This window comes from Arabidopsis thaliana, chromosome 4, assembly GCF_000001735.4.
Source record: "Arabidopsis thaliana chromosome 4, partial sequence".
Lineage (NCBI taxonomy): Eukaryota > Viridiplantae > Streptophyta > Magnoliopsida > Brassicales > Brassicaceae > Arabidopsis > Arabidopsis thaliana.
Genome location: NC_003075.7, coordinates 8,922,119 through 8,934,987, shown reverse-complemented (window position 1 = coordinate 8,934,987; position 12,869 = coordinate 8,922,119). Strand labels below are relative to the sequence as shown.

General features: G+C 33.1%; 5 protein-coding genes across 5 annotated transcripts; all 5 read right to left on the bottom strand.

Moving 5' to 3' along the window:
• Positions 1-26: 26 nt before the first annotated feature.
• On the bottom strand, positions 27-692 carry AT4G15690 (Thioredoxin superfamily protein). Its single transcript, NM_117660.3, has one exon. The coding sequence runs from the start codon at positions 542-544 to the stop codon at positions 236-238; it is 309 nt and encodes a 102-aa protein (NP_193304.1). The 5' UTR covers positions 545-692; the 3' UTR covers positions 27-235.
• Positions 693-2,670: 1,978 nt separating this feature from the next.
• On the bottom strand, positions 2,671-3,371 carry AT4G15680 (Thioredoxin superfamily protein). The gene has a single exon (NM_117659.2). It carries the CDS (start codon positions 3,173-3,175, stop codon positions 2,867-2,869), a length of 309 nt encoding a protein of 102 aa, NP_193303.1. The 5' UTR covers positions 3,176-3,371; the 3' UTR covers positions 2,671-2,866.
• A 1,803-nt stretch (positions 3,372-5,174) lies between these two features.
• AT4G15670 (Thioredoxin superfamily protein) lies at positions 5,175-5,957 on the bottom strand. Its single transcript, NM_117658.4, has one exon. It carries the CDS (start codon positions 5,749-5,751, stop codon positions 5,443-5,445), a length of 309 nt encoding a protein of 102 aa, NP_193302.1. The 5' UTR covers positions 5,752-5,957; the 3' UTR covers positions 5,175-5,442.
• Positions 5,958-8,477: 2,520 nt separating this feature from the next.
• On the bottom strand, positions 8,478-9,417 carry AT4G15660 (Thioredoxin superfamily protein). Its single transcript, NM_117657.3, has one exon. It carries the CDS (start codon positions 9,058-9,060, stop codon positions 8,752-8,754), a length of 309 nt encoding a protein of 102 aa, NP_193301.1. The 5' UTR covers positions 9,061-9,417; the 3' UTR covers positions 8,478-8,751.
• Positions 9,418-11,046: 1,629 nt separating this feature from the next.
• On the bottom strand, positions 11,047-12,599 carry AT4G15650 (kinase-like protein). The gene is made up of 3 exons (NM_117656.3): positions 11,948-12,599; positions 11,356-11,690; positions 11,047-11,214 (listed from the first exon to the last, which is right to left on the bottom strand). The coding sequence occupies exons 1-3, from the start codon at positions 12,354-12,356 to the stop codon at positions 11,173-11,175; spliced, it is 786 nt and encodes a 261-aa protein (NP_193300.2). The 5' UTR covers positions 12,357-12,599; the 3' UTR covers positions 11,047-11,172.
• Between the last annotated feature and the right edge of the window lie 270 nt (positions 12,600-12,869).

Sequence of the window (12,869 nt, the reverse complement as noted above, 5' to 3'; positions counted from 1 at the left end):
GCATGCATGAAATATATAAATAGAGGGCACATTGGAAAGGAGAAATCCAAGAGTAGCTGAATTTATTATAATAGAACCAGTGTTTACAAAATAGGCAACCGGATAATCTATCTTTTTAAAACTTAGATAGACATAGCATTAACTCATACATACATTCTTGTGTATGTTTTCTTTGTTCACTTTAATTATAGTAACTTAATTGCATTATATATTTGAAATTACATTTATTTTGAAGTTAAAGCCATAATGCTCCAGCACGTTTAAGCATAGGAACAAGGGAGCGGTTGAGATGGAGACTCATGACTTGATTGGCTCCACCAACAAGCTGCCCTCCAATGAACACCACCGGAACGGTCGGGCTGCATCCGAGCTGAGCCAATGCTTGCTCTATCTCCCTTCCTATGTTGATCTCGTCGAGCTCATAGATAGTCGGGTTCACGCCAAAGTCTAAGAAGAGAGTCTTAATTGTATGAGACATGCAGCATGAGTTCTTGCTAAAAATTACTACCGACTTCTCAGAGATCATCTTCTGTAGGTTCTCCATTGTTTTTGTAAATTTTCTGAAGAAAGTGATTCACGGAGGATGCAAATGTGTGTCTTTTGACTGAAATAAGAGACTATACTACAAAAAAGTGTAGAGAGCTTATAATCTTTGGGTGAAGATAAGAGATAATTTTGAGTTTGTGTTTGATGTAGTGAAGGGTCTCCAAGGGTCCTTTATATATAGCTTTTTAAAGTACGTAACTTTCATATTACGGGTCTAAATCTAATGTAGCCTTTTTCAAAGAGAATCAACTTTAGGACATAATAAATATCTCGAATAATAAATAAAAAATACACACAAAATTAAAATTTAGATAGTGGGAATATCTCAAAGAATTAGAGCCTAATAAGGAGGGTTCATCCTTCTTGCCTCTTTGCATCTTGCAGCTAAAGAATTAAAAAAAAATGTAACTCTCAATTAATTGGGTAACTAATAAATCTTAGATGAGCATACTATAAGCTTGCTGGAGCATTATGGCTTTAACTTCAATCTAAATCTCTGAAACAAAAATAATAAAGGAAGAGGATGATGAGCAATGCAATATTTACTTTGTTTAATGATTATGGATCATCCCAGCCAAAAAAAAAAAAAGGATCATCCCAGCACTCGACAAGCCTATATATGCATAGTTATTTTTCCCAAATTTTGTGGTAACTCGAGCCTATGCTTAGTTATTTCAAAGTTACTTCTAACTTTTGAATGTAAAGTATTCGAGTCATAACCTTTTTTTTTTTTTTTTGAGTCATAACCTATTATAACCTTTGTTATTGAATTACCATCTTTTTAGTAGAACTTTTTCTAAGCAAAAACAAGATGTATATATCTCTTACAAAAGTTCTTATTAAATTCCGGCCTTTGACATATCCTTCACATGATTAAAAGCTGCATCTCCTTCCTTTGCGAAGACTCGAGATCGCATGGAATATCTCCAGAATAATCTCTTTCCTCTTTATGTGCATGGTGTTTTACGTGGCCACTTTCAAGCAAAACGTTTTTTTCTATATTTATCCTCACGAAATTTCATCATTAATCGATCATTCGATCTGGGAATAAAGCTAAATTTTGTATGATTCTTGACATCGCAAAGATTCGATCACATTCCAAGAGGATAAGGGCCTTGTGGAATAAAACAGTCATCTTCGTTCTTCTTTTTTTGTTAACTCCATTTCTCACTGGAAGGTGTCCCAACAGTGATCCGGAGAGTCGTTATTCAAGTGCATGTAATCCGTACATATCTTACGTCAAAACACACTGCATCCAATTCCACAACTATGCCATACTTTATTCAATATTGTTACACTCTCGTTTGAATGCAACACAAAATCATAATTGGGAATACAACGAGTGTAGTGTCTGAGTAGCAGTGCTAGTTCCGACAAAAAACTGATTTAGAGTATAGAGCATTCGTTGCAAGCCCAAATAAACCATCCTATGTCATTAGGGTAAACCAAACCAAAATAGGTTTATGCAACAACAAAATAAAAAGAAAGAAAGATGGATAGGTTTATGCTCACTGATTTTATAGAAATCAAAAACTGAATTTTAGAAAGTTTTGTACTCGCTCTCTTAAAAACTCCCCATTTAGTTTACAGTGTTTTTAATGAGTATAGAGCTTGATACTCTAACTTGAGCCATAAAACCTCATCTGTAAAAATCTTCTCGAATTATATAATATTTAATTACTTTGAAGGAAGATTCAGATTCATCCAAAATCAAGACAATAGATTAGAGAGGTGAATTGATACATTTTGTTGCAACACAAGATGGATCCATGAGCATAAATCAAATATTTAGAAAGAAAACGGCGATACATGATGCAGACCTCATGAGTAACCCACTAACTACCTAATTTCTTATTCATAAAAACATACAAAGTACTTGTCGATGTATATATAATTCCTTACGTCAATTGTTTGTCTTGGTATATAAGTTACAAAATAATATTTCATCTTATTTTAAAATTCTTCTATTTGTACTCGAGGTCATGAATATACTATATGCATTGCATATTTTAAAATTTCGTATTACCCCACATACAATGTTTTAATTTCTAATCCATGCACACATGCATATATATATATATATATATATATATATATATAACAGATTAAAATGGGAAATGGAAATCCAAAAAGAAGTGATTTTATTATAAAGTTTACCCACACGTTACAAAATAGGTATCCTATAGTCATAGTCTATCCTTCCAAAACTTAGATAGACAACATACATGTATATGTGTTTTTGTTTGTCATCTTTGATTACTTTCATTACATTATTATTACCATGCTACGTTCATAACGTAAATATCCCCTTATCTTGAAATCAAAGCCATAGTGCTCCAACCCTCTTTAGCATAGGAACCAGAGAGCGATTGAGATGGAGACTCATGACTTGATTGGCTCCACCAACAAGCTGCCCTCCAATAAACACCACAGGCACGGTTGGGCTGCAGCCAAGCTGAGCCAATGCTTGCTCTATCTCCTTTCCTCTGTTGATCTCATCTAGCTCATAGATCGTTGGATTCACGCCAAAGTCTATGAAGAGAGTCTTGATAGTGTGAGACATGCAACATGAGTTTTTGCTAAAGATCACTACCGACTTCTCGGAGATCATCTTCTGTAGCTTATCCATTGGTATTATAATGTGAAATGTGTTCGAAGAGCGACTCGCCGAGGATGAAATGGGTAGTTTTTTTTATTGAAATGAGAGAAAAGGGGTGAAATTGGTAAGCTAGAGAACTTGAAGTCTTTGGCTGACGATATATAAGAGATGACTTAGAGTTTGTTTTTGATGTAGTGAAGGGTCTCTAAGGGTCCTTTATATATAGCTTTCTTGATGTCGGTTTGAGATAGCACTTTTCAGCGAATCAACTTTATAACACGAAAATAAAGAACCTATTAAAAAATAATGAAAACTAAGATAGTGGGAGTACAATTTGAGGAGCTCACACGTTCTTGACTCTTTACCACTTGCAGCTAAAGAATAAAACTATCAACTAATTAGGTAAAACGTACAGAAAACAAAATCTCTTAGATGTGAGGAATATCTTATACGTACGAATCATGTCATATTAGTCTTGGCCTTCTATTTCCAGTTTCAATCAAAAGAGATATATTTTCAACACAAATACATTTTTGTCTCCTATCACATAGTTACTTATAATTATTTACTGTGATGTTTTACATGTGAATTTTCTTTTTGGTTACCAAATATTACACGTATATGTAATTTTACCAATATTCATCGGGTTGTAAATTTCATGATAATTATCATATAGTATAATGAAACCTTCTTATCAAAAAAAAAGATCTACTTAAAATCTTAAAATCGCTGCCATTGAAATATACAATATTACTCACGATAAAAAAAATTGCATCTCCTAAAAAAAAAGAAAGAATTGCATCTCCTTCCTTGGCGAAGACTCGAGATCGTATGGTATATCTCCAGAATAATCTTATTCTTCATCTTTTTCGTTTTTTGATTGTGCGGTTTACGTGGCCTCTTCACTTACAAGTAAAAACCTTCCTTTATTCTCACAAATTGTTCATCATAAATCAATATGGGAATAATTTATGTCTGATTCTTGACGTCGCAAAGATTCGATCTCATGCCATGAGGATAAGGCTCAATGGGACGAAACAATATTTTTGTTTATGTTAAAACTCGATTTGTCGATGGAATGTGGCCCAACTGTGATCCGGAGAGTCGTTTATTCATATACTACAAATTACAAAGTAATCGTATTCCATACATGTCTTATGTAAAAACACATATTATCGAATCACATCGCATCCAATCCCAGAACTATTTCACACCATCCTGTAACTTTAATTATATACGTCCAGCAATTTTGGGTAAATCTCACTTTTCTCCTAAAAACTTGTTGGTGCTTTGAACACTTTATAAATTTCGTCAAAGTAAGTGAGCTTATTTTTTCCCTACAATTTGTATTAATTAATTTATGAGTTTCACTAAGGTTATATGCTTCACTAAGGTTATATGTATATATATATATATATATATTTTTAATGTATATAAGTGTCAGAATATTATCCGTAACATAGAGAAATGGATGAACGTCTTGCATTTTTGTTGTGAGCACTCAATGTGACATCATAATTAATAGTGTTGATAGCTTGTGTCGAAGTCTACTTCCCTTTATTCAAAGGTTAAGCGGCGAGTTTCTTGGTGACTATGGTATAAGATTGTTTTGCTGGAAGAACAGCCAAGGGTATGCGGTCCTTAGTAGTTTGAGGGAGAGAGTGTGGCAATATCATTCTAATTAGGATATAATTATTTGTTTTTATAATATATTTTATTAAGAAGAAATGGTTTGGAACATGTTATGCATTAAGCGCATTGGGGCTTAAAGTTAGTAATGAGTACGTATTTTAATTAGAATATTTATATCCGCACATACGATATTTTTAAATGCATGCATGATATTTTTGATCAAAAATACTTCATACTAGCCGATTTGGTGACATGGAAATTCCTAAACCTAACACAACTATATAGTAACAAAATTCTTGTTTAGAGACGCCCAAATCTATATAGTAACATCCATAAACGGATATATTCCGATTAAGAGTTAGAGTTTCTTTCATCAAATGTGACATCTTTTGTAACTCACACTTTCTGGTCCTTCATTTTTAACATGTGTAAATTTCCAATACCCATGGCATACACTTTTCTTAAATGCATGTTTGTATTCATAAAAACTGAAAATAGAAATACAACACTAAGTATACCAAGAACGTTACGAAATCAGTACCCTGCCTCATAATCTATCCTTTCAAAACTTAGATAGACACAAAACATTCATATGTATATGATTGGTTTCAATACATTATTATTACCAATCTACAATCAATAAGTAACTATTTCTTTATATTTTGTCAAAGCCATAACGCCCCAACGCGTTTAAGCATTGGAATGAGAGAACGGTTGAGATGGAGACTCATGACTTGATTGGCTCCACCGACAAGCTGCCCTCCTATGAACACCACTGGCACGGTCGGGCTGCAGCCAAGCTGAGCCAATGCTTGCTCTATCTCTTTTCCTCTGTTGATCTCATCTAGCTCATAAATCGTCGGATTTACGCCAAGGTCTAAGAAGAGAGTCTTGATTGTGTGCGACATGCAGCATGAGTTTTTGCTAAATATCACTAACGACTTCTCCGAGGTCATCTTCTGTAGCTTCTCCATTTTTGTTAATTTGAAAGTGTGTTTGAAAAGTGACTTGAGGAGGATGAAATAGGTTATGTTTTGATTACAAGATGCGAGATTAGGGATGAAAATGGGGTACTAGAGAACCGTTAAAGAGATTGTGATATCTTTGGGTGAAGATGAGAAGTGACTTTGACTTTTATGTGTTTGATCAGTTTGATGAAGAGAAGTGTCTACAAGGGTACTATATATAACATTCTACGTAAGGATATGATATTATGGGTTCGATGTAACTCTTATTAAGAGAATAAACTTATAGCATAAAATAAAGAGCACATTTTATTTGCGGCTATGATCGGTTCACACCTTCTTGACTCTTTGCCTCTTGCAGCTAAAGAATAAAACTAATTCGGTAAAACGTACAAAAAACAAAATCTCTAAGTTGTGAAGAATATTTGATACGGACGAATTTATGTCCATGTCTCTATGGTACGGCCATATATGTTCATTGTCAAAAGATATATTACTTTATCACTTTTCAGGGAATTTAATAGTGTTGATGCTTCATAACTGGTAGATAGTTTTCATAATTTTTTAAATTAGAAAGTTTAATAGTAAGTAAGCCTACACTCATTGACAAAACATAATAATTTATAAGATTTGTTTTTAAAAAGATAAACAAAACCTTACACCATGTGGAAATAAAAGTCAATTAATGAACGTTTTATGAGCCAAAAGTAGTCTACATACAGTATACACATGAACATGATAGAAATTACAAGCTCTACTTCTTGAAGACTCGAGATTGTATAATTCCAGAATAATCTTTTATCTTTTTTTTGGTGTTTGAGGATTACGTGGCCTCTTGACTTGCCATCAAAACATATGTTTTTATCAAAAAACTTTGGTCATGAATCGTTTTGGGAATAAAGGTACGCTTTGCATGATTCTTGACAACGCTAGCTCGATTTCATTCCATGATGATAAGGCTCAACTGGAACCACTTTTTTTTTTTTTTCTGGATCAAAAGGTGGCCCAACATTGTTGCGGAGAGTCGTTATTAATCATATATGAAAAATACAAGGTCATCATATTCACAGCACGTACATGTCTTATGAACAAAACACAGATCATATGATCGCATCTAATTCCAGATCTTTATATTTGTAATGTATGCATGATTTGATTTGAAAAAAAAAACAATTTGGTTAAATTGTTAGATATTGTTTACTATTTAGAAGGTTTAAAATGCAGAACATCAAATAAATTTACGAGTTTAGAAAGCCAGAATAGCAGCCATAAATTTTCCATGCCACAACAAACCTCTTTTTGCGTCGAGTTGCTTTCCTCGAAGTTTCTAATTATCATCGTAGTTCTTCATTTTTTTCTTTAGAAGAAAGAAAAAAAAAAGTTTTTCGAATTAAATTTCTCCCCTACAAGTATGACAAATGAAGAAAACAAATTGAAAACTTTACTTGTAGATGATGTTAATGTTTTTATTTGATTGATTTGTGGGATATAATTCAAATGGTAGTAGTACTTGCACTCAATGACAAACAATATTGGAGAGACAGTAAAGAAAATATCAATGTAAGGTTCATTTGATTACCTTAAAGTATTCGACAAACTTCTCCGACTTTTTATTTCATTTAATAGCTACAAATTTGTTCTCTATAAGTTAGTTTTATGTAATATGTTATTTTTACAAGAAACTTTCATCTATATACTGTTTTATTGTCATTTACTTAATTTATTTTTTCAATTGCCATTTATCTAAAACTTATCTCAAATCTTGTCATTCACCAAACTGACTCTTAAAATTACCAAAATTTATCTATTTATAAACAAAATTATGCACATTATTTAACTAAGAAAACAAAAGGCACCACACAATGTGCATTATATACAATAATGCAAACACCTATTCTCTCCTTTAATTTTTCCATTTATTTTATTTAGTGGTTTTCAAAACATTCTTGATTTAGTCGTGGGCCGAATACCACTCCTACTTGATCTATTTTATGTTTTCATAAAAGCAATGGCTGTAAAAACAAATAATAACGGTCCAGGAAATGAGTCGGACAAATATACAATCTGTCACATAGAGCTTGCTGGCAAGACATATATATGTATGAGTGCAAGTTCCAGAAAAGAGGTTATTGTCGTGAATTCTTTTTAATCAATGTGTTATACTACTTATGGATCGTAATACAAATTAACGTAGACTGATTCACCGTTTGGTTTAAATTTATGATTTACTGCGAAAATAAAATCTAAAGAGAGAAAGGGAGGATATTTTACACCATCTCCACTCCCACTTTTATATTTTCCGCTAAACTTTATTGTAGAGCAAAATATCTCCAATTATAATCTATTTCTAAATGAAATATATATATATATATATATTTATAAATATATATTGTAAATTTATACTAGATCTCTATTTTAAAATTTGAAATAGAATAGGGTTGGAAAAAAATGCACTCAAATTTAACTCTAAAATAGAGTTCTTCTATTTTTAAGTGAAAAAAAATAAAGATATGGGTTAGAGAAGTCTTTTACCAATCAATATACTGATTAGACTTACACTTTGTTTAAAACGAGAATGGACTTTGATCAATGAGTTATACTTTGAGATTATACATGTTTTTTTTTTTTATATTCTCTCTTGCAGCTTTGACATCGTGAGAGACGCCCCGAATAAGAAAAAAAAAACAGAAACAAAAGTAAGCTTTTTCGCTTTTTGATAAAGAGAGAAAAGAAGTCAAATTAAAGTCTTTCTTTTTCTCTACAATATGTGTACCATTTCTTAATAGCATGTATATATATATTAAAAACCAAAAGCATGGACAAGTAGAAATACAACACTAGGTTGTTTACTATAAAATATACCCACACGTTACAAAATAGGTATCCTCACAATCTATCCTTTCAAAACTTACATGCATACATTTTTTTTTTTTTTGTCATCCTTGATTGGTTTCATGACATCATTATTACCAAGCTACGATCAATAAGTAACTATTCTTTTATATTTTATCAAAGCCATAAAGCCCCAAAGCGTTTAAGCATTGGAATGAGAGAACGGTTGAGATGGAGACTCATGACTTGATTGGCTCCACCAACAAGCTGCCCTCCTATGAACACCACTGGCACAGTCGGGCTGCAGCCAAGCTGAGCCAATGCATACTCTATCTCTTTTCCTCTGTTGATCTCGTCTAGCTCATAGATTGTCGGGTTCACGCCAAGGTCTAAGAAGAGAGTCTTGATTGTGTGTGACATGCAACAAGAGTTATTGCTAAATATTACTACCGACTTCTCGGAGATCATCTTTTGTATCTTCTCCATTGGTGTTATAATGTAATAGGTTGTTTGAAAAGCGGCTTGCAAAGGATATTAGTGGGTATGTTCGATTACAATGCAAAATCAGAAATGAAAGATTGGAAAATTAGAGACAATCAAGGAGACTGTAATATCTTTGGGTGAAGATGAAAAATGACTTTGAGCTTATGTGGTTGATCAGTTTGATGTAGATAATTGTCAATAAGGGTCCTCTATATATACAGCTTTAAGGTACGTAAAGCTATGACATTATGCGTTGGATGTAGCACCTTTTTTTTATAGAATCAACTTTATAGCACGAAATAAGGAACACATTTTAAATAATGTAAACTTATATAGTGGGAGTATCCTAAAGAATCTGAGGCTAAGATCGATTCACACCTTCTTGCCTCTTTGCCTCTTGCAGCTAACGAATAAAACTAATTCGATAAAACGTACAAAAAAAATTAAATCTCTTAGCTGTGAAGAATACTTGATACGGACGAATCATGTCATGTCTCTATAGTACGGCCATATATTTTCTTTATCAAAAAGAGATATATCTCATGATCTTCATAGTTTGGTTTTTCTAATTGGAAAGTTCGGACCCATTGGATCTTACTATATCTAAGGCCGGCATGGGATGATAATTGTATTGACTAGCAGAATTCGATTAGGACATAAGTTATGTGTTGATGACTTGATGCTTACAAAAATGTCTGCTTTGTGATCCTTTTTTAATACATAGGATAAACTATATCTAGTTATGATGAAAGTTACTTGTAATGAAGCTGCTAAAACGAGATATACATTTGACATAGGTTCAAAACCTTAATTAAACCCCACCCATTGACATATAATCAGCATAATAAAAGTAGAACACTCGAGATCGTACGGTATATCTCCAGAATAATCTCATATGGTTGTTGTGTTGAGGATTACGTGGCTTCTTTACGTACCATCAAGCCATTTTTTATTATTCTCACTAAAATCTCATCATAAATTCGATTTCGGAATAAAGTTAGTCTTGTATGATTCTTGACATGGCTAAAAATTCGATCTCATTCCATGACGATAAGACTCAAAGGAACCAAATAGTTTTTTTTTTTTTTTGGTTGTATTTCTTGATCAAAGGTGACCCAAGATTGATCCGGAGAGTCGTTATTCATTCATGACAAATTACAAGGTTATCATATTCATATCCCGTACATGTCTTATTACATAACACATATCATATGATCGCATCTTATCCCATACCCTCGTATCATCCTATCACTTCTTTTTTGGGACGTCATATCACCTTTTATATTTACTGTCCATTAGCAACAACTGTCGAGAATCCGTCGGTTATTTGTCACCGTTAATATAGCGTTTTGTAGTTGTTTGAATTTTAACTTAACTTACTGACGGAATCCTAACCGATATACGATGGAAACCGATAAAATTTCCCCTTAAATATGCATACATACTCATTATAACTACATTCTTTCATTTTCTGAAATAGAAAAACGTGAAAAAATAGAAATGTATTCTTCCTCTTCTTGTTTTAGATTATGCATGGACGAACCAAAGGTGAATCCGGAGTTGAACTTACTAAGAGAAAAATACACATGAGGGGTAGGCGAGTTCATGGAATTGGCTTGTCAACAACCGGAAGAAAGGAAAGAGACTTTTATGTCTCGGGAATCCTTTCGTGTCTTGTCAGGAAGTTCTTGGTCAACCGTTGGAGTTTTGGTCGACGGATTCTCGATGGTATACTACCGACGAAATACTAACCAGTCGTGAATATAGCCGTCAGAAATCCATCGAAAATTAGTCGAACGCTTTGGAACCGACGGACGCTGGTTTACAGACAGATATGCTCGTTGGTTTACGACTGTTTTCTTATTATAGTGATATAACTTTTGAGAACTTTTTTTTTTTGACAATTCAACTAACGAGATATGTAAAGACACTTTCCATTTAAAGTTTCAAATTTATTTAAATAAAAAAAATTCAAGTCTTTTGAAGTTGAATAGAATGATTTTTAAGAAATAGCATTTGTTTACTTTATTTGTTTTTGAAAGAAACAATTATTTGATTTGGTGATGGATACATATAGAGTACAAACTTTCTTTACATTCTCTTCTTTTGCCTTCTTCATGCCGACTCAACTTCCTTTGTTATATTGGCCGAGTTTTCCTACACAACCCAAAAAATAGCAAGTTTTGAAAGAGATTGCATATAATCTATATAAACAATCTTCATGATATTGAGATCAAACTAACTACTAATATAAACCAACCAATATCACGCTATATATGTTAATTGAATTATCCGTACCTCTACAACATCAACTTTATCTTCATCCTTTAAAACCGGAATTTCATCATTTTCCCTGGCCGTGATATCATCATTGTCCGTGGCTGCGATATCGTCATTTTCCGTGGCTGCGATATCGTCATTTTCCGTGGCTGCGATATCGTCATTTTCCGTGGCTGCGATTTCGTCAGTTTCCGTGGTCGGAATTTCTTGTGCTTCTAATTCCGTTGTTACTGGAGTATGTACCTCCGGTATTGGTTCTTCAACCTCAGAAGATGCAATTTCGGTATCAACATCACCATCTTTTTCATCCTCTACACTTTTCTCTTCTACCACCGTATCAATATCAATTTTTTCTGCTACCAAACCCAAAAATTTACGTCAATATTTCTATACAACGTGCCTCACAAGAAAAAGTTCGAGAAGTTATATAACACGTAAATTGGGTGTATAGTTTTGAATTTGTAACAAAGATCATATAAAAAGTCCACAATTCCAACGTATGATTGTTATTGAAAAAAAAAAAATCAACATCAAATATGAAGAAATCATCACAAATATATAAACATGTAAAATTTACCATTTAATTAAATTAAATTTAATATTTGCATACCCTTTTGTTCTTCAACCGGCGAAACACTCTCATTTACGTCGTTGACGGTCTCCTCCGTCACAATATTCTCCGGCACTATCGCCTCCACCGCCGTGACCGGAGGAAAACTGGCTGCCGTCTCTTTTTCCTCCGGTTGTTTGTCACCATTCGCATTGTCTACCGCCATCTCCTCACTACAATCTCCTCCATCTTCCTTTTCCTCCGGTTTCTTGCTATTGTTTTCTACGGTTGTCTCCGGCTGGTCGCCGGGAACTACGGCGGAAACGTCGTTTGTTTCCTGGCACCGGCAGCTTTCTTGTCTTTTAATTGCTTCGCTATCTTTTCCCTTCACTGATTCAGCTTCCGAAGGTTTCTTGATCCTCGTGGTGTTTCCCGTAACAACATCGTGTTTTGATTTTCCACAACCCATCTTTTAATTTCTCTAATAAAACTCAATTCTTTTTCTACAATAACCTCGTTTTTGCTTGCTTTAAATTGATTTTTTTTTGTGAAAATAAAAAATCAAAGTGTTAATGGAAAAAAGATGAATCTTTTGATGGATTTTTATTGAAGGAGATTCAATAAAACGATAAACCAATTCCAGTTCTTATTTATTTTTGCGTTGTGATTCACTTTTGTTAGAAAAAGGTTCTTTTTCGTTATTGTTATTGTTTGGTGTTCCAACTTCCAAATTTAAGGGTGACACCATTATTTTCAATAAACAAATTAAAATTAAACCATTTAGTTTTTATTAATAGAATAGAAAGGTTATACGTTTAGTTACTAAAATTATTTAGGAAAAAATAGAAAAAAATAGAAATGTTCTAAATTAATGAACTGTTTGTTAATACAAAGAAAATTGAAACAAAAATTGGTCCAAATGGTGAGTGAACTCACATCATTTGAATGCAGTTACTGGAAGAGAATTTAATCGGAACAAAAA

What these genes read in the sequence shown, in the direction of transcription:
- AT4G15690 (NM_117660.3), bottom strand. Translation starts at nt 544, where the DNA reads ATGGAGAACCTACAGAAGATGATCTCTGAGAAGTCGGTAGTAATTTTT.
- AT4G15680 (NM_117659.2), bottom strand. Translation starts at nt 3,175, where the DNA reads ATGGATAAGCTACAGAAGATGATCTCCGAGAAGTCGGTAGTGATCTTT.
- AT4G15670 (NM_117658.4), bottom strand. Translation starts at nt 5,751, where the DNA reads ATGGAGAAGCTACAGAAGATGACCTCGGAGAAGTCGTTAGTGATATTT.
- AT4G15660 (NM_117657.3), bottom strand. Translation starts at nt 9,060, where the DNA reads ATGGAGAAGATACAAAAGATGATCTCCGAGAAGTCGGTAGTAATATTT.
- AT4G15650 (NM_117656.3), bottom strand. Translation starts at nt 12,356, where the DNA reads ATGGGTTGTGGAAAATCAAAACACGATGTTGTTACGGGAAACACCACG. An exon ending in GCCGGTTGAAGAACAAAAGG is followed by an intron (nt 11,691 to 11,947) that starts GTATGCAAATAT and finishes GTTTGGTAGCAG; the next exon opens with AAAAAATTGATATTGATACG. An exon ending in ATAAAGTTGATGTTGTAGAG is followed by an intron (nt 11,215 to 11,355) that starts GTACGGATAATT and finishes TGGGTTGTGTAG; the next exon opens with GAAAACTCGGCCAATATAAC.